The sequence below is a fragment of the Sorex fumeus genome, unplaced genomic scaffold (assembly GCF_029834395.1).
Source record: "Sorex fumeus unplaced genomic scaffold, SorFum_2.1 ptg000037l, whole genome shotgun sequence".
NCBI classification, from domain to species: domain Eukaryota; kingdom Metazoa; phylum Chordata; class Mammalia; order Eulipotyphla; family Soricidae; genus Sorex; species Sorex fumeus.
The window spans coordinates 9,172,543-9,192,952 of record NW_026606094.1 but is presented as its reverse complement, the minus strand read 5'-3'; the positions used below and the strand labels follow the sequence as shown (position 1 = coordinate 9,192,952).

The 20,410-nt window shown below is 37.1% G+C and overlaps 1 protein-coding gene and 1 pseudogene across 1 annotated transcript in view; both read right to left on the bottom strand.

Moving 5' to 3' along the window:
• The window catches only part of SLC13A1 (solute carrier family 13 member 1), a 91,112-nt gene that overhangs the window by 53,700 nt on the left and 17,002 nt on the right, over window positions 1-20,410 (bottom strand). Inside the window, exons 2-6 of the mRNA XM_056118568.1 lie at window positions 14,829-14,957; window positions 10,397-10,533; window positions 7,880-8,067; window positions 6,659-6,716; window positions 6,529-6,577 (exon numbers count right to left, since the gene is read on the bottom strand). Of these exons, the coding sequence (XP_055974543.1) occupies window positions 6,529-6,577; window positions 6,659-6,716; window positions 7,880-8,067; window positions 10,397-10,533; window positions 14,829-14,957 (561 nt within the window). The remainder of the gene's footprint in view (window positions 1-6,528; window positions 6,578-6,658; window positions 6,717-7,879; window positions 8,068-10,396; window positions 10,534-14,828; window positions 14,958-20,410) is intronic.
• Window positions 4,862-4,983, bottom strand: LOC130027945 (uncharacterized; annotated as a pseudogene).

Genomic DNA, 20,410 nt, shown 5'->3' with positions numbered 1-20,410 from the left:
ATTTATTTCTCATGGAAATCAAATCAGGATGAGCAGTTTCCCTATAACTGCACTGGACTCTAGAAAATACATTTCTCCATATTCTGTCAGTGTCCTATTTGGGTCTTCTTGCTCCTTTTATTCTTTAAAAATAAATGGCTACTTTCAGAGGAATTCAAAATTTATGGGCTATGCATCATTTATATTTGTGTACAATTATAGAGCTTAGTAACATTTGCACCGTGGTCCATAGTGAGTAGCGAGCTTGGTGAGAATGAATGACTTTTTTTTTATTATCCAGCAGAGAACTATGACCTTTGACATGAGTACTCCTAAATCTATTTCTGGAATCTGAGGAATTACTGCAAAAACTATACATCACCTTCAAAAATCAACATATAGGGACCAGAGAGTACAGTGGATAGGGTGCTTTGGTGCTTGCCTTGCATGTGACTGATATGGTTCAATCTCTAGGACCCCATATAGTCCCCAAACTCAGGAATGATCCCTGATCACCAAGTCAGGAGTAAACACCACTGGTATACCCCCCTCCCCACAAGAATGAGCAAACCAACAAAAATCAACAGGCATCACCTACATCAGTAGTATTAGAAAAATTTCCAAATTATCTCTATCTTTATCAAAACTTTTCAGTAGTAATACAAATTTTAGGTTGATAATTTTTAGTTCTAAATCCTAGTTTTTAACCCACAAATTAATTCATATTCTTGAATATCAAGAAATCCTGAGAATGAAGAAAGCTTGAGAGATCACAATTTCTGGTTTGAAACTAGGTTGTTTGTTATAATAATCATAAAAGCATGACACTAACATAATATAGATCTTTGGAGGAAAGCAAAAATTATACTCTCATATTTAGTCAGTATTTGACAAGTTGGTATTTTACACTGAGTCAAGATTACTTGGGGAAAGGTTAGTGTTGAGAGAAGCACAGGTAGGAGTAAGATTGAATGCTTATGTTACATCACCCATAAAAATTTACTTGAAATGAATTAAATTTAAGCCTAATATTGAAAGCTACAAAATTATTAGAATAAAACAAGAAAAATGGTCCTCAATACTGCTTCTGACAATAACACCAAATGCATTTAAGCATAGTAAAAAGGAGTAAGCATAGTAAAAAGGAGTAAATGGTAGGGGGGAATGGGGCAATGTTAGTCGAAGGGCACAGACTGTCAGTTCCAAGATGAGTAAGTTCTCAGAATTCAATATTAGATTTGAAAATCTAATCACACGGTGATTATATTCAATAATACTGTTACTTAAAACTTACTAAGATAGTAGATCTTAAATTTTCTCTGCATAAAAAATAGATAGCAGTCATTTAACACAGTGGAATTTCTAATTGCAGCTCTGGTGGTAATTATTTTGCAATGTATGTATATAAGGTCAACATACAAAAGTTGATATGTATGTCATATACATATAATGTATGTCAATTAAATTTCAATAAAACTAAAAAGTTAAATTAATTTAATCCCTATTTTTATCTTTAAACATTTATCACTTTGATTTTTTTTGAGTTTATACCCAGAATTGGTTACTGTAATGTAAATTTTATTGAGAAAATTTTACCTAAGTTTTTCATTCACTTAGTAAATATTTATTAAAAGCATACACTATAATGATCAGTGTTTGAATGTTTGAGATAAATAAACAAATGAATAAAATTTTCTCAACACTCCCCCCAAAATAAGTCTTCCCTTTATAATCTTAAATTTAGTGGAGTAAAAAATTAAACAAAACAAATAAATAAAGAAATAATATAATTTGTAAGATGGCTGTATGTGCTTTGGAAAAAAGTAGGGCAACATCAAGTGTTGGGTAACATTGCGTTGTGTCTATTGGTGAATTTGCATTGAGGATGAAGGGGGATGGAGAAGGAGAATGAAGTAGCATGGGGGCAGAGACAGAAGGAGAGATGAGGAGAGAATCAGAATAAACTACGACTAATACCTACCAGCCTGGCCCTCGTTCCTTCCTCTGCCTGACCATCGCCATCGACCTCTCCGGGGTGGGAGAAGGGTGAGACTACCGAACGCGGGTGGTGGGAGAGATAGAGCCACTGCCACTGTGGGTGCCGTGCCCCCCACTTTGTGTGAGTTTACACAATCAAGGGGGTTAGGAAGAAGGATATACTGACTTCAATCAAATAAGTTGTAAAGATAAGGTAAAAGGTAAAGGTAAAGGCCCTCCCGTTGATCGTCGATTTGCTCGAGCGGGCCCAGTAACGTCTCCATTGGAGACTTTGTTGTTACTGTGTCTGGCATATCGAATACTCTCGGTAGCTTGCCGGGCTCTCCGAGAGGGGCGGAGGAATCGAACTCGGGTCGGCCATGTTGGCCGCTTGTAAGGCGAACACCCTACCCGCTGTGCTATGAAATGACAATAACTTAATAAATACTAGATGTATGTTTTTAATATTATCGTAAGCACTAAATTCAGAATTTATTTGGTCGTTATTAATTTTCTTCTACCTACTGGAAATTTTCTGCTAAAGTTCTATGTTTCATGTGGATCAGTGTAAATGCTATTTACTTGAAAAGAAATGGAAAATTCTAAAACATAAAATACACACAAAATTTGAAAAATTAAGAGCTTATCAAATGTCTGAAGTTAATTTAATTATAAAGGTAAAAGACTTTAGCTAGAACATGGGAAAGTAATATAATTTACAGGAGCGATAGCACGGCAGGTAGGGCATTTGCCTTGCAAGCGGTCAACATGGCCGACCCGAGTTTGATTCCTCTACCCCTCTAGGAGAGCCCGGCAAGCTACCGAGAGTATCTCGCCTGCAAGGCAGAGCCTGGCAAGCTACCGTGATGTATTCAATATGCCAAACACAGTAACAATTGTCACTATGGATACGTTACTGGGCCTGCTTGAGCAAATCAATGAACAATGGGAAGACAGTGAGACAATGGGCGGTGACTATATTTTTCCTTTTCTTTCAAGTTTATTTTGAAAGCTTCACTTCATAGGGAATGATATTTGAATATTTTATAACCTCAAATTCAATTAATTCATCATATTGGCTACCAAATTCACAAAGCAGACCAAAGACCAAAACATCATAAGTATTCTTTCCATCTCATAACTACATAAAACAGATACGGATACTTTCACAAAATCATTTAGTGTTAATTTAACTGTGGAAACTTGGCAAAGGAGAGGTGCAATTTATTATAATCACAGCATAAAATATAAAATATGTTGATTCTCAAAAAGTAATTTATAATTGCGAAAAGTCTAAACATATTCCAAAATACTATTTTAAAATGACTTTCCCGTTACTTCTCATAAAGAATACTTTTGTTGTGTGAAATTATCCCTTCATATTTTTTTTACATAAAGTTGAATTTTTAGTCATCAGTTTATATAGGCCGTCATAAACTCAGCATTCAATAGTCTTGCTCTCCTAAATTCAGACATTAATTTCTATTGCCTAAAATGTACCCAAATTTTCTTGGTTTTCTCCATTGAACACTTATTCTTCCTTCCTTTTTTTCCCCATCTCATTTAGTGACATCATAATTAAATGCCTACATAGTTTATTGCAGCACATCATCTCCTATGCTCCTTTTTATCCCCGACGTTTATTCACAAAATCCATCTAAATTTATAGCCTCTGACCATCACATTGTTAACCACAGTCAGGTCAGCATTTCAAGAACAGAATTTACAATATATCACCCTTGCTTCTAAGATCTCAATTCCCCCTAAAATAAACTCAACTTTTCATCTGAGTTATTTATCTAAGGCATGAACACCTATTTTTAATCTGATCCCACAAATCAAAAAATTTTCTACATACGTGGGTATTTAATATTATTTTATTCTCTGATTAGACTACACCTTCCTTTTCCACTTACATCCTTTAATAGAGTAAAGAATATTTTACCTCGTCTGTGCTGGGCTGGAGTGATAGCACAGTGGGTAGGGCATTTGCCTTGCATGCACCGATCCAGGTTCGATTCCTCTGCCCCTCTAGGGGAGGCTGGCAAGCTACAAAGAGTATCTCGCCCACACAGGAAAGCCTGGCAAGCTACCCGTGATGTATTTGATATGCCAAAAACAGTAACAAGTCTCACAATTTGTTATGAGACGCTACTGGTGCCCGCTCGAGCAAATCAATGAACAACAGGAGGACAGTGCTATATAGTGCTATACTCTGTGTTAGGTAACACAATATGATAGAGGATCAACTAGTGAACATGGATATGTAGTTCCTGCACATATGGAGAACGTACTTCTCTAGTTAGACACATCTTCTTGTTTTCAGACTCAAATTTTCTTAAATCATACTCTCTACTCACAATGTGCCTGGATGAACTAGTTTCACATAGTTCTACAAAACTTAACCTCTGTGTGTGACTTTGTTGGGGTGCTTTTGTCACCCTTACTATGAAGTTCATTTCCCTGGTGGATTTCAAATGTGTACCTAACTAGGTCTTTCATCAATAGACCCATAATGTTGAGTACAGAGTTGGATGTCAAATAGCTTTGAAGGGCCTTACCCAAAATTTAGGCAATGTGCAAGAAAACTTGGTTGCTAGAGATTTCCACCAGATTTTCTAAAGATATCCACAGTAATATTACTAATGCAAATATATTCTTTGCTAGCCTTTATAACAATTTTCATAACAACTCCTCTATAATAATATGTCCTTTGAAGTAACTGGCATGCTCTGATATTTGTTTTAAGTTTCTTCTTTAATGTAAAGATGAAGATGTTTTCAAAAACAAACATCTCACTTTTATATTTGAAATCTTAAATGCTTTGTTAGTTAATATTTAAACTTTATTTATTGCTTTCACTTTCCCTTTACATAGAACCGCTTTCCTTAAAGATTTCTGTAAATACAACAGAGTTTTGTTTTTTCCATAGAGTTGCATTGGGTTAAGACTCAGAATTGTTCCTCTCCATGGAAATCTTTAGTAAAAGGCAAAAAATTTATACGATCTGAAGAAAAACCAGAGTATAACACTGGATCTAGAGACTGTAAAACCAAGCTCCCGGAAGAGAACAAGGCAGAGTCTCCTGCTCCCGCGACTGGCTGTCCTCACTGGGGCCCCTTAGAGGAGGGCTGATTGAGTTTCCCTCTCCACCCCGAGCAGAGCCACAACAGCTGAGAACCTCCCGGACCCAGCCAAAGCCATGCTGAGACCACTCTCCACACACTTGGACGAGCCTCACATATGAAGGAACCAGCAGAGGATCCCAGGTGTGCGGGACCCGGGGCTGAGATCTCCAAGCCTGCTCAGTTCGGGACTGGGTCTCCTCCACCCAGCTCCCTCACCTTCCAGTAGCTAGACAGTTACACCCACCAACTGCCGTATAACCCCATCAACTTCCAGGATCCAGAGACTATAAAACCAAGCTCTGGGAAGCACACAGCCGCGAATGTGGCCATGTGACCTCTTATTCTCTAGTTCTCGCTCTCAGAGAACCCGGCAGGCTACTGAGAGCTTCATACCCACATACATACCTGACTAGGAACACCCATAAAGGTGATTAGAGGCTTCCCCAATAGCCTCCATCTCTCTCAGACAGCTGGGCAAGCTACCGAGAGTATCCTGCCCGCATGGCAGAGCCTGGCAAGCTACCGGTGGTGTACCTGATATGCCAAAAACAGTAATAATAAATGGTCCTCATTCCCCTGACCCTGAAGGCGCCCCCAAAATGTCATCGGGCTGCACTAGCATGGGACAGGGATGAATGGAGACGTTACTGGGCCTGCTCGAGCTAACCGAAGAACAACGGGGTTATATTGATAGTGATAGTGATAGTGATAGAGTTGCATGCTAATATGTAACAGACTAAGAAAGAAACATCTGTCTTGCTCTTCTATTCTTAATGCCATGGTTACCATAGGATTGTTTCCAGGCAGAATTATTTTCAGTAGTCTCAAGATACACTAATTCACATTTTACTCAGACTAGCATTTTAATATTGATTTATTCTGAGGAAAATGAATTTTATGGGACAGCTTACAAAAGTCTTCTTTCTTACTTTAATAGCTAGAATGACTAAAACAACTAACTCCATCTGTGATAGTAGCAACTCATGACTTTTGCACTAAATTTCTTAGTGCAATTATGGCACTAAAGATAACTGGTTTGTAATTACAGGAATAGGAGTTGGTCTAAGTTCATAAATGGAAGAAATGAGGATGTTCTTCATAAGAATTAAGCCAGTAAGATTTTAATAAGAAAATGAAATAATATTCTTATACAGTAATTACAGTTCTTTAAACTACAAATTCAAACTTTTATCACTATGAACCTCTAAGAGGAGAACATAATGTTGCTAATTTTCAGGACCTAGAAAGTCTCCTATTAGATTTTTATTTCAGCATATGCATGAAGGCTTATTTACTATATTCCATGCTTTAGCTGAGGCAAGCATAGAAATGTATTCTAGATTCACTATAGACAAGAAATCAAATAATAGGATTTAAATGCATATATCTATCTGCAGATTTAATTTCATATATAATAATTTAGAAAGAATCAAATGAAATGTACCTTTTCCACCTCCATCTTTCTTGAAACTTTCCCTGAATCATTACTGCATCTGAAAAATAAATTTACCCACTTTATAACTTTATTAAAACATAATTTGGAAAACTCAAATGAAAATGCCAATATTCTTTACCCTGGAACTTGTTTTGTTTTCTCTTTGCTCTCATTTGTTTCTTGTCCATTAGCACTTTCTGCAAGTTAAATCAAAGAAAAATAATTTATATTGAGGGTTATCAGGTCATTTATGTGTAGATGTGCATACAAAAATATGAAAGCTTTAGTAAAAACTAAAAACAACATATAAAACTATGAGTATAATATTAATTTAATTAGAAATTTTATGAACAAATATCTTCACAATATTTTTTCACTGTTTCAGAGCAATTTATCAGAATCACTTATTTCTACTGAAAAACGTAATATATTTAAACAGAATGCAAGAATTAAAGATTTTTGATACATTTGCATATTTGACTGGAGGTCTACTGATGTAGATCGGAAAGAGAGAATTTTATTCCGACCAGTTAGATGATAGAAAGGTCATTCTGAATCTTGTCAGAAAATGTAAGTTCAAGTTAATACTAAAGACAAATTGTTAGGGGCTGGAGAGATAGTACAGAGGGAAGAGCACTTGCCTTACATATGGTTCACAGGATTCGATCCCCAGTACCCTGTATGGTCCCCTGACCCTGCCAGGAGTGATCTCTGAGTGCAGAGCAAGGAGCCAGCCCTAAGTATAGCTTGGTGTGCCCCCCAAACAAAACAAAACAAAAAAGGAAAATATCTAAGTAATGCAGCTCCTTGGACAGATATTCAGAAATGTAAAAAGAAGAAAGTTAATTACACACCAACAGATATGCATCTATAGTGTAGCACTGTAGCACTGTCATTCCATTGTTCATCTATTTGCTCCAGTGGGCACCAGTAACGTCTCCATTGTGAGACTTGTTATTACTTTTGTTGGCATATTGAATACGCCATAGGAATCTAGCCAGGCTTTGCCGTGTGAGTGGGATACTCTCGGTAGCTTGCCGGGCTCTCTGAGAGGGATGGAGGAATCAAACCCAGGTCAGCCGTGTGCAAGGCAAATGCCCTACCCTCTGTGCTATCGCTCCAGCCCTTCCCCTGTAACCCTCTCCTTGACCTTCCCCATAACCCTCCCCGTAACCTTTCCCTCAAACCTTCCCCCTATTGCCCTCACCCACAAAGCTACCCCTGGTTTCTGGTTTATATTCTGGTTTCTCTTCAGATTGCATCTATAGGGATAGTTTATTAAAATATAACCCCAAATCTGTGAGTTCTGCCTACTGCCCAAATGACTAGGTTCCACAGTGGCCATAGTAACATTTGATACCATCAGTCTCCAATCCATAGTTGGTTGCTCCACTGATACAGTTCATCTGAGTAGCCTCGACTTCTGCTTCAGCACTGATGATCTGCTGTGCCACAGCCTCCACAATGGGCATCACCATGGCAGCCGTGGAGGTGTTGCTAAGCCACATTGATAAGAAGGCAGTACTGCTCATGAACCCCAACGTCAACCTGAAAGGAGAGGGCCTTTAGTTCTGGCAGTGCCAACTTACTTTGCCCTGTATTAGTTCACTATAAAGAATGTTGTCTACAAGTTGGAAATTAATGTTTTCAAAACGTATGGAAGGTTAAGTTTCCTTCTGAGGACAAGTAGAAATCAAAATGGCACAAGTAAGAGGGGAATTCTTACCAGATGTGTCTCCAAGGAAACCAAAAGAATCTTCTTTCCAAAAACAGAAAAATGATAAAATTCATAAGCAAGCCATAAGCTGGTAGAGGGATAACAGCATATAAAATTGTACCTGTCTTTTCACAGATGACACACACCCTCTGAAACTAGTTAGGTGAGGTGCAATCAATATTTGGACTTAGGATCTCTTACACTTTCTTTAGTCTTTTGGTCTTATCTCTGTTTATTAGAATGTTTGCTAAGGAGACACAAGGGCTAGGAGAGAGGTTAATTTTTATTAAGTCATTTTGTTCAATATTTGTGAAGTAGAGTAAATGGTTAAAATCACTATCTAAAATGAGGTTTTAGAATTTCCTGTAGATTTCATTATTTATGCTCTCCTGAATATGACATCTCTACGTGTTGTCAAGAACTTGTTACACTATCTCCTATTATAAATAGAGTAGATCTTCCCCTAAAAATAACTTACCTAAGTTTATAAGATTCCGAGTTACATCAATAAAACTTTCAGTTACATGGGGGAAAATAAATCTTTTAAGTAGGAAATCTCAAAAAATTTTCTAAAGCACCTCTTTCCATATAGATTCATTTATAAAATCCTCTGACTCTCTTTTGAAATATATTTACAAGAAAAACCCTACACTATAGGTTTCACTTTCATTTAGGCTGAATATTTTCAATGTTCAGAACAAAATAAAACTGTTGAGAATTACAGTTAAGAAGAAGTGATTCTTAATGAAAATAAAAGTGAAATTATCTTAACTTTTAACATTGATAAGATGTGAAATCTTCCAATAAGATGAAGGTTGATTGGGTCAATAAGTTTTTATGTGATGAACGCCTTAAATGAAAAAGCCACTTAGAGCATAATGGATAAGATTAGCTCCACTGTGCATGTGCTATGTTTTCCTCTGGGGTGAGTAAGCAGATGTTCAAAGATAAGGGACACATTCATTTAGCATCCCAAGAAGTAGGGGAGTACAGTTTCAAGTTAAGAATGAAATAGCCTTACTATTTAGAAATTAGAAAACATTAAATAACATATTTTATTGTTTCATCTAAATTCACTATTCTGGGGGATGGGAGTTGGGACCACAGTAAGTCGTGCTCAGTAGTTGTCTTAGAGTCAATAGTTTGTTCCATAAACAATAAACAGTGATATAGTTATGCAGTCTATAACTATCTTTCCCAAAGTAGGTAATAGCACCTCCAAGAGATGCTGGAATGATCCAAGGGGACTAGGGTGCAATAGGGAATTCTTCTGTTTGTTTGTTTCTTTTAAAAGAGTAGATTTCCAGAGGAACTGTGAGTAACTTTTTATCTGAAAAAAAGAGGTGGTAAGCTGAAAAAGTTTGGGAACTTTTGCTCTAGAATGAATTATGCAATAGAATACAACTTTAAAAATCAAAGAAAGTTGAAAAGGAAGAACCAGCAAACACTTTAAGGCACTGTGCCATTATACAAATGGTTATGACACAATTTTTTAAGGTAACATCTATGTTCTTAACACAAGCAAAAATTAACAGTAAAATATCCAATCATTCACTTCAGTGAACATGAAAAAAAGTCAAATGAGTGATTTCATATTCTCAGATGAACATTTTTATGTTTCACTCTGAAATAGTTAATTTTAAAAAGGAAAATATTCGCTTTGGAATTTTTCTGCACACATTTTAATTTTGTCAGTAATGTCTTTTGTCTTTGGTTCTTAACATTCTCCCTCATGATCAAGGGTGCTCTTCAATAACCCTTGAATGTGTTATCAGCCAAAAAAAAAAAAACAAGAAAGGACTGAAATCGCTGCTGAAGTCTACCAATCTTGCCTGTTGAAGCTCAAGGTTTATCTTAGCATTGACTCCCAGGATACATAGCGGGAGTTTATTGACTTAGAGTCAATAGCGGGAGTTTTGTAACCACTTATTCCATGTGTCTTGTAATTAGACCTACAGTGAAAAAAAATTTTTTTTTGCCCACAGCTTAAGTCCACCTTATATCACTTTCATATTTTCAGTGAAAAATTTTTAGAAAAAAGTTATAAATTATACTGTGAAACAAAGGATTGCCTGGCTGTGCCTAGCTTATTTACTTATTTGCTCTGTACGAAATTATTCTGTTTGGAACAAAGCCTGTAACAGTAAACACAGTACTTGCCATTCTGGGTTCACACCCACCATCATCACCATTCTCAGGGCAATCCTTTTGTGCAAATTCCACTTTTCTATTGATGTTGCTAAACATATGACTCCAATTAGCAGTAGGTGAAAATCTTTGAAATAAGCAGATGCCACCTGAAATTACAATTAAACCCATCGTTATTTACACTTGTGGAAGAAAAATAACATTGTACAAGAGAAGTATGATTTCAATGCTTTTAATTTTCAATGCTTTTGTTTCAATGCTTTTAGCTTTGACCTTCAACTACATGGCATGATTTGTCGAGAAAAATGTAGATGATCTGAATACAAATTTAAAGTGCACTATTCTTCTCTTACCTAGAAATAGTATTGTTAATAAAAATATGCATAAAATAAAGAGTGTGCACACAGATAGCTCCAGTTTGATCCCTGGCAACCACCTTTGGTCTCCCAAGTATCACCAGGAATGATTCTTGAGCACAGAGCTATGAATGGCCTCTTCTGAGAATTACTGGGCAAGGCTCCAAAACCCTCCTCCCACATAAATTTACATAAGTTGTGCTATTAACTCTAATGGTCAGCCTTAAAGTTTTGCATTGTGAAACATTACATTTTTTCACATTATCAGATTTGACACATTTATTCACTGTCTCATCCTTAAAACATTTAACTTCCCTTGGAATCCCAAAACCCCACATTCATGGTCTTTCTACCACATCGCTTACCCTGTTCTTCTCAGTGTCCTTTGCTAGTACTTTCTCCTTACAACAAATTCATAATGTAGTTTACCAAAGTCCAGTTCTTTGTCCTCTTTGCTTTTTTATCTTTACCCACTCCCTAAATGATCTCACCAAGTCTGAGGGCTTTTAGTATCATTAATACGCTGATGATACTTCAGTGATTATTTCTAGCTCATCTCTCATGAACTTTGGACTCTTGTGTGTCTGCCTATTTACTATCTTCACATAGATGATAGATTTTATGAAATTAAGTGTCCAGTAGTGATCTCTAGGAGTCAGTCTATCTCTTATACCAAGTCCACTCTATTCTCAGTCTTTCACATTTTAACTGGTGATCATCTACTTGGCAGGTGAAAAGAAAACAAAAAGCCCTCTATGAAGCATTTTTGATTGTGTCATATTTAGTCATTTGGGAAATTTTGTTGGCTTCACAAAAATGTATATCAAGAATACAGTCAATATTCCTATTGCTGTAGCTGAATTGCCTCTTACCTGAATTGGTGCATTAGTAACCTACTATCTGTCACACCTTCCAACTTGTTATGTTGTTTCTCAAACCAAGAGCAAAACTAATTATTTAAAATTGAATATCAAATTGATCACTCTTCGCCTTAAAACTCTAGAAGGCCCCAATTTACTTAGACTTAAAATGTTACAATGGCTTAATAAGCAAGATTTTAGTTCATCTTCCCATGAAATCCCTAACCCATTCCCTGTAATTTTCCTTGGTCAGTCTTTTCTGAGTAAAAGTTCATTGCATTGGCTGAAAAAAAAAATCACAATTCTAAAGAATAGCTTTCTCTACTTAAAATCTTAAGAATTCGGCATTCTGGCTAGTTCCTGGTAAATTTTCAAGAAAACCACATGAAAGTTTAAACAAATTTAGCTTGGAATAATAGAAGGAGATAATATATTTAAGTTTTATGACAGTCATGCTTTTTAAGGAATATATTTGCTTTTGTCAAGGCATGCCTGGTAATAACATTAACCTATAAATAGAGCTTTTATTCTATAACAGGTAAATACATTTATAAAATATTTAATCTTTAAGTATTTTTTACAAACTAGAGGTAGTTCCATTAAAATAATATGATTGTGATGATGGGATAGTAAGGGTGAAGGAGAAAGCTGAGGTCTAGAAACCATAAAAGTAAAAGTGTCTGCCATAGAGTCAAGTTAATGGAGGGAAGCTGGGGACATGGGTGGTAAAAAAATGTACACTGGTGAAAGGATGGGTGTTGAAACACTAAATGACTGAAACCCAACCACAAACAATGCTGTAATTCAGTAGTATCTCACAGTGCTTCAATAAAAAAAAGAGAGGAGCGGCCGAGGGAGGAGGAACTTAAAGAAAAAATTATATACATATATATATTCAAATGCAAGCAATACTATCATAGGAAGAAATGATGAGGTTTATTTGTAGACTATTAGATGTAAGAGGAAAATGTAGAGTCAAAGAGAATGAATTTCAGACTTGGGTTCAGTAAAGCTGAGTTATTTAAACATCAAACTTCTTCAGAGAATGTTATGGGTTTTCTTGTGGGATAATATAGGCCTACACAATTAAGCCTTTAGGTGCTTCCTGAATGATCTCATCTATAAAAAAAAAAAAAACCAGTGTGGAAGGAAATTCTGGTCTAGAGTGGATGACTCAGACAAACTTCTTTCCAAATCAATAATCCTGTAACTGCGAAATTTTTCTGAGGCTGACATATCTGACAATAAAGGAATCTTGAGTAGATATCAGCAACCTGGATAATGCTGCTACCATTGGTATAGAGTGTTTCTGCCTTAAAAAAAAGCCTCCACGATTAATACCCAAGAATAGCCAAGATCAGTACCAGGAGGATTACTTCATGGCTTAGAGGTCAGCCGGGCATTCTAGTGGAAAGGGCAGCTCAGATAGAGAAGGCGGCACCAAATAAAGGGTTTTGGGAGGATCCTCCCAGGATGGGAGATGCATGTTGAAAGTAGACTATGGACCGAATAATGATTGCCACTCATTGCCTCTCTTGCAGACCACAACACCCAAAAGGAGAGAGAAAACAAAAGGGAATGCCCTGCCACAGAGGCAGGGTGGGATGGCGGGGATTGGGTGGGAGGGTTACTGGGATCCATGATGGTGGAAAATGGGCACTGGTGGAGGGATGGGTATTTGATCATTGTATAATCGAAACCCAAGCACAAAAAATTGTAAGTCTACAACTTTACCTCATGGTGTTTCATTATATATATATATATATATATATATATATATATGTATATATATATACATATATATATATATATATATGCCTCCACATCCTGCAAAGAGGCAGAGACATTTTCCTGGAAGGTTGCATAAAACCAGTAGTTCAAAGGCAAAGTTTTCCTCCTTTCCCTCTCTAGCCTGCTTGCTATGGACATACTCTTGGATGCCAATTAGCCTGTTTCTTTCTCCATCACTTTTACAAAGTCAATTTTGCCACTTTGGTTGATGTTAAATCATGGGAGACAAATATGTGACTGTTTAACTTATTTATTTCTAGATGTTGGTCTCTCCCCCCGCCCAACCAAACACCTAGGTAGCAGGAATAGGAAGTCTGAGATCTTGCCAACCCCTTACTTTTTGAGATCTTGCCAATCCCTTACTTTTTCAATGTATTGAGAATCATATAATTGGTGGGAGTATTTGAGAATCTTCTCATAGATCCCAGGTTGTCTTGAAGCAGTAAGGACACACTCTCTTTACTATGCTCCCCTATAAGCAACTGTTCTGAGAAAGAAGATTCAAGACATTTCTTACTGCTTACTGCATTTTCCTGTTCAATAGAGAAACAGAAATGCAAAAATAAACTTGGACTCTAAAGTGTAGAAGAATGAATGAAAAACAAGAAAGGAATTAAAGCCTCTCACAGGAAAGAAAAAAAATCATATGTATTCTCACATTAGTTACAGAGAAACTCTCCTCCTACAATATAAGACAAATGAGCCTCAAGAGAGCAGCAATATTGGAGCCAGGGCAGAAAATAGAAGCCCAAAGGTGATAAATTGCCTGAACTGGCATCATGAATTTTATATCTTTCCTGAGAATGTTTTGGCTGTAGTTTAGGCAGTTGTGTGCTGGGTAACTAAGGAAGGCATGGAGGTAGGTTCAAGTGCATTTTGTGTTTTTATTGGGAAACTGAATCCATTTTCTTCAGGCAGGTACCCTTAGATTGTAGAAGTGAAGAAACACCTCTCAGCATGAATAAACTCTTCTCAGCAAGAGCAAAATAGAAATACACGTGAAAGTTAATTTGGCTTTATTTTGTGAAATGGCAGATTTCTGTAAAAGAAAACGCAGAAGCTTTTTCTTCATTAAAAACAAAAATTGCTTTTCCAGCTCTGTGTGAGACTGAATTTTGCAGAACAGAAAAAGCTTATGCAGGACAGGAATGTGTTGGCCCTTTTGTATGGGAAAGACAACACAAATGTCAGCTTAGTTAGGATAATAGTCACACACTTCTACATGACTCAAAAAGCTGAAGCCTGTTTTTTATTTTCTGGCCACTTGAAGGAGGCATACAAGCAGAATTCAAGAGACACAAAACTGAAAGTTTGGAGGATTTATGTGCAGCCCTTACCAACAACCTTATTGTTGCTTTTAAAGTTAACTCTCCTTAATAAAAATATCAATACAAAGTAAAAAATCTGATTCTGACCAACATTTGCTAGGTAACTTACCTTCTTGGAAGACATGATCCCAAACAATGGGAACATTAAACCAGGCAGCAAAGCCGTGACTGACAGAGGCAAAGCTTCTGTAAGCCAAAACATGGCGATGACAAAGAGTGTGTAGGCACATTTTGCTTCCTGGAAAGAACACAAATACAATTCAAAGGAAATCATGAGTCTGGGAAGCCATCAATTATGACCACATTTATTGAATGAGCTGTGTAACAGAAAAAGTAAGAAGAAACTGAGGACATCCCTGCTTTTGAATTGGGCAGTCGAGCATGAATCAGGGGCTCTATAATTAACAAATTTATATTAATAAAATTGAAAAAGCAAAGGCATAAAAAAAATCCCCATGTGTGAAATTTCTTTCTCATTTTCTCAAACAGATAACAACATAGAGTTTATTTTCGGTGCTCATATTGGCTCATGAGGTTGGTTGTGCTTTCTTTCATTTGGCCTATACCATGTTCTCTCACTCTGGTAAAAGGGTTAAAAATCCTTTTTACATACATAATTGCCTCTCCCCAGGATAGGCTACACCTACCACTTCATGTTTGGTCCCCCTGTTCCCCTTACCTTCTACTAAAAAGGAAAAAAATCAATCCGACTAAACTCTTAACTATGATCAATTTTCCTTTATCTCTAATCAAGCATGTTTCCCTCCATAAAACATATATTCAGACTGACTTATGAGTTGCAGCAGTTAGATAATTTGAGTTTTTTTTTATCAGAAGAACTTGTTCACTACAAATTATTCATCCTTTGAATATATGTGAATAAGAAAAAAACAAAGCAAGAACACCCACCAAACCTTATTTCAAAGAAAATAATCCTGTATTCTTTATTTTAAAGTTATTTTTAATATGGGGCTTCCAGAATTTGCGTTTGTGCCTTGCACAGGTGCTGTGCTCATCTCTGTGTTTTTTTTGGAAAGAATGCTGCCAAGGTAAGTAGTAGCCCTGTCTATATTTAAAAATACTTTAATTTCTTAAAGAAGCTAATGACATCTCTGCCTCGATTATCCTAGTTAGTCAAATGTGTAAGCACTGTTTATGGTAAGAAAAAACCCTTTTCTGACCATGTCTTCAATGTCTGACCAAGTTGACAGAACAAGAGAATTGGATGTGGAAGAAAGGTTTTCCTAGGATGGATTCATTAATAGGATGTTAGCACAATTATCAACCAAACAAGGACACTTTTAAGGAAAAGGGGATTGCTAATCAGAAGTTGAACCAGTACAAAGATTCAGACCCATTCTGAGAAAGAGAAAGGAAGACAAAACTAGAAGAGATGGGCATCCTTACAGTAGTGACTTCCTTACTATAAGGGAAGTAATTATATTTAACTCCTTTTTAAAAACAGGAACTTAAGGAGAATCCAGGCAATTCCCACAAATTCTCATATGTTCCTTTTTATCTTTCGCATCAGCCTTGCTAAAGAAGATTTGCAAGTCATAGCAGGTAGGTAGCAATCTTCTTACCAGAGATTTTACTCAAGTGCTGACAAAGGTCAAGGAGATAAGAGTAAGTGAGATGATATGATATCCCTGCACAGAACTGAAAAGCACAAATCAGTCGCTAAAGGGTAAGTGCTCCTGAGTTTAGAGAATTGTTAATGTAGAGGAAAATGATCCTACTGATGCTAAAGCACTTCATCTTTCAAAAGAAATAATCAGGAATTCCAGTTTTATTTTTAATGTGAAATCTGTTGATTTGTAAAGATTAAGTCAAATTATATGTGCACACAAATGCCATTGTGAATCAAATTATGTTAGAGTTGGGATCAACTGCTTCATTTGAATAGCCCAATTAAGTGAAAGTGTTCAAGAGAACATTTTATGGTCATGGACAGGTACTAACGGACTTTTAGGGGTATCTGGAGATTTAAAGGTTTGAGCATTATGAATTAAACGTTAGAAAAAAGGAGAATCTGGGATCAAAATGTAAATCTCAAGAAACTGTTGAAATAGTTTATACAGCTAGAAATATAGGAATATATCTTATCATAGAGAAAAGATAGCCTTCCATACAGTGAATTGTGGTGCCTTAATAAAAAGGTATTAAATAAAGGTATTAATAAAAAGGTATTAAAATTACTGTATGTCAATGGAATACTATGTAGCTGTTAGAAAAGATGAAGTCATAAAATTTGCATACAAGTGGATCAACAAGGAAAGTATCATGTTAAGTGAAATGAGTCAGAAAGAGAGGGGGAGAGAGAGATTGCACTCATCTGTGGAATATAAAGTAACAGAATAGGAGACTAACACCCAAGAATAGTAGAGATAAGGACCAGGAGGTTTGCCCTTTGGTTGGAAGCCGACCTCACATGCTTGGAGTGTGTGTGGGGGGGGGGAGGGGGAGGGGGTGAAGGCAGCTCAGACAGAGAAGGGAACATCAAGTAAAGGGTTCTGGGAGGACTCCCTGGGTTGTGAGCTGTCTGAAAATAGACTATAGACCAAACACTATGGCTACTCAATACCTCTATTGCAAACCACAATACCCAAAAGGAGAGAGAGAACAAAAGGGAATGCCCTGCCACAGAGGTGGGGGAGGGGGAGTAGGATACTGAGATCATTGGTGATGGAGAATGGGCACTGGTGGAGGGATTGGTAGCTGATCATTGTATGACTTAAATGCAAACACGAACGTTTGTAAGTATGTAACAGTACCTCACAGTGATTATCCAATAAAAAATTTTTTTAAATAAATAAATAAAATAAATTTTTAAAAAAGAGAGAATAATGATTGCTGTGGGCTTGTAGTAGATGGCCTTGACTATACTAAAATTAAAGCTCCTTCAATTCCCAAATAAATAAGTAAATAAATAAAAATTAAAAAATAAAATTACTGCATGACTGAAATCTAATCATGAGCAAATTTGTAAGGATCTATCTCACAGTTTTTCAGTAAAAAAAGTAAAATAAAAAATTTAAAAGATATTAAAATAAATTTAAAATTTATTTTATATGTGTATATAAAATTTATTATATATGATCAACTGGTTCGGCACCTCCATGATTGTGCGCGGAATGCCAAGAAAGAGATAGCCATAAAAAGATGCCTTTCTTGAAAACTCTTGAGCTCATTCACCAATGTGGCTTGGTGCAAGCCTCAGGCAACCACAAGTGAAAGTCCAAGCTCACAAAGCAGTGCAAAGAAGCAATCAAGGAAGAACTCAAAGAGAGAAGACCAGCAGTGCTGGCAGATGTGACAGAAGCTGGGAAAAGCATTCACAACGCCCGCCTGTCCTTCGCCAACTACAAGACCAAGATGACTGCGTTCTTACGTTCTGATGGATCTATCACATCTTCCAGAAGGACAATGGAGAAGATTATCCATGACTTCTACTCAGATCTCTTCGATAGCCACGTCCACCTGCCCACATACCAAATTCCGCAAGATGGATATGTCGTTCCCAATGTTCTCCCTTCAGAAATCCTACACACGATTTCGTCGATAAAAAAGTAAACAAAACCTGGCCCAGACAAGGTCAGACCCGTACACCTGAAGAACCTGCTCCCAGTACTAATCAATACACATGCTACCTCTCTGAATGCAAGGTTTTGTCCCAATGGAAAACCAGCAGCACTGTACTACTGTACAAGAAGGGAGACATTCACAACATTGGCAACTATTGCCAGTTCTGCCTGTTGTCTGTTGTCTACAAGCTGTTCACTTGAGTCATCCTGAATAGGATTGGCAGAACACTGGATGAAGGACAACCATGCGAGCGAGCTGGTTTCCAAAAAGGATTTAGCACAATCTACCATATCCTCATGATAACCAAGCTCACTGAGGCTTCTCGGGAGTTCAAGATGCCACCCTGTCTAACGTTCATTTAAAGAAGGTCTTTGATTCTGTTGAGACTGAAGTGGTCATTGAAGCCCTAGCCAAACAGGGTGTTCAAACTCAATACATCAGGATCCTCTGTGAGCTCTATTACGTATTCACTACCAGGATCTCACCATTCTACAGGGAGGTGATCATTGACATCAAGAGAGGGGTTCAGCAGGGTGATACCATTTCACCGAAACTCCTCAGTGTCACCCTCGAGAATGTCATGCAATGACTGAAATGGGAAGAAATGGAAGTGAAGATAGACAGTCAGCAACTACACCACCTCTGCTTCACTGATGACATCATTCAAATAACACCAAACATCAGCCAAGCGGCACAAATGCTAGCCAACTTCAACCATGAGTGTGGAAAGGTCAGACTACAGCTGAATCTCACAAAGACAATGTTTATGAGAAACAGTCTCATTCCTGATGTTCCATTTGCTCTCAATAGGACAAACATCTTCAAATGCAACAGTTATGTGTACCTAGGCCGAAGAGAGTGGCTTGGAATGCCTTCAAGAATGTTGAAGAAATAGCTAAGAGGAAGAAGAACCTCTGCCTCCAGGCACATCTCTTCGATTCCACTGTTCTTCCTGCATTAACATATGCCTCAGAGACCTGGGCCCTATGAAAACAGGATGAGAACACTATTTGGGTCTCCCAAAGAGGAATCGAAAGAGCTATGCTTGGAGTATCACTTCACTCAAATAGAGAAAGAATCCGGAGTTCTGACCTCTGTCTACAGTCAAGAATCAGGGACACTCTCTCATTCCTCATCGAAAATCAGATGGGCTGGACACATAATGTGATTTGTAGACAACTGCTGGACTACAGCCATTACCGACTGGATTCCACAGGACCTCAGAAGATTGCGTGGCTGCCCACCTACGAGATGATCAGACTTTTTTGTCAAGACCCTGAATGATCAGTTTGAGGCTCTTCATTATCCTGGAGTGAGCAGACGCCATTGGGCTACACTAGCACACGACAGGGACGAATGGAGATGTTACTTGCGCCCGCTTGAGCAAATCAATGAGTAACGGGATCTCAAGTGATCAAGTGATATACATATATGTTTATATATATATATTTTTTTCTCATTATATATATTTCAGAAAAATTTAAGTCAGGGTTAAACCAGATAAAATATAAAAATAGTATAGATTGCTAACAAATGTTTCAAAAATAAAATTTTTTAATTACTTGCATCATTAGGGGCTGGAGTGATAGCACAGCAAGGCAAGGCATTTGCCTTGTACGGGGCCAACCCTTATTCGATTCCTCCACCCCTCATGGAGAGCCTGGCAAGCTACCAGGAGTATCCTGCCAGCAAAGCAGAGCCTCGCAAGCTACCATGGTATATTCAATATGCCAAAAACAGTAACAACAAATCTCACAATGGAGAAGTTACTGGTGCCCACTAGAGCAAATCAATGAACAATGGGAGGACATGACAGGACAGTGCATCATTACAACCCTATACTCCCTTAATCAACCTATTCCTCATATTATACTATTGGTTTATTCTAATATCATACTGTTCATTATTACTGCTTTTTAGTATTGTTTGAAGTCAGGTATAAAATGCTTTAGATTTTCTATATTTTTCCCTAATAGGGGTCTTTTACAGTTTCTTATACATTTTAGCACTTTGTCCTACTTCCTTAAAGTATTAATGTTATATGATAATGTAATATATATTATATAGAATCAACATTGGTATGGTTTAGGACCATGATCACGACCA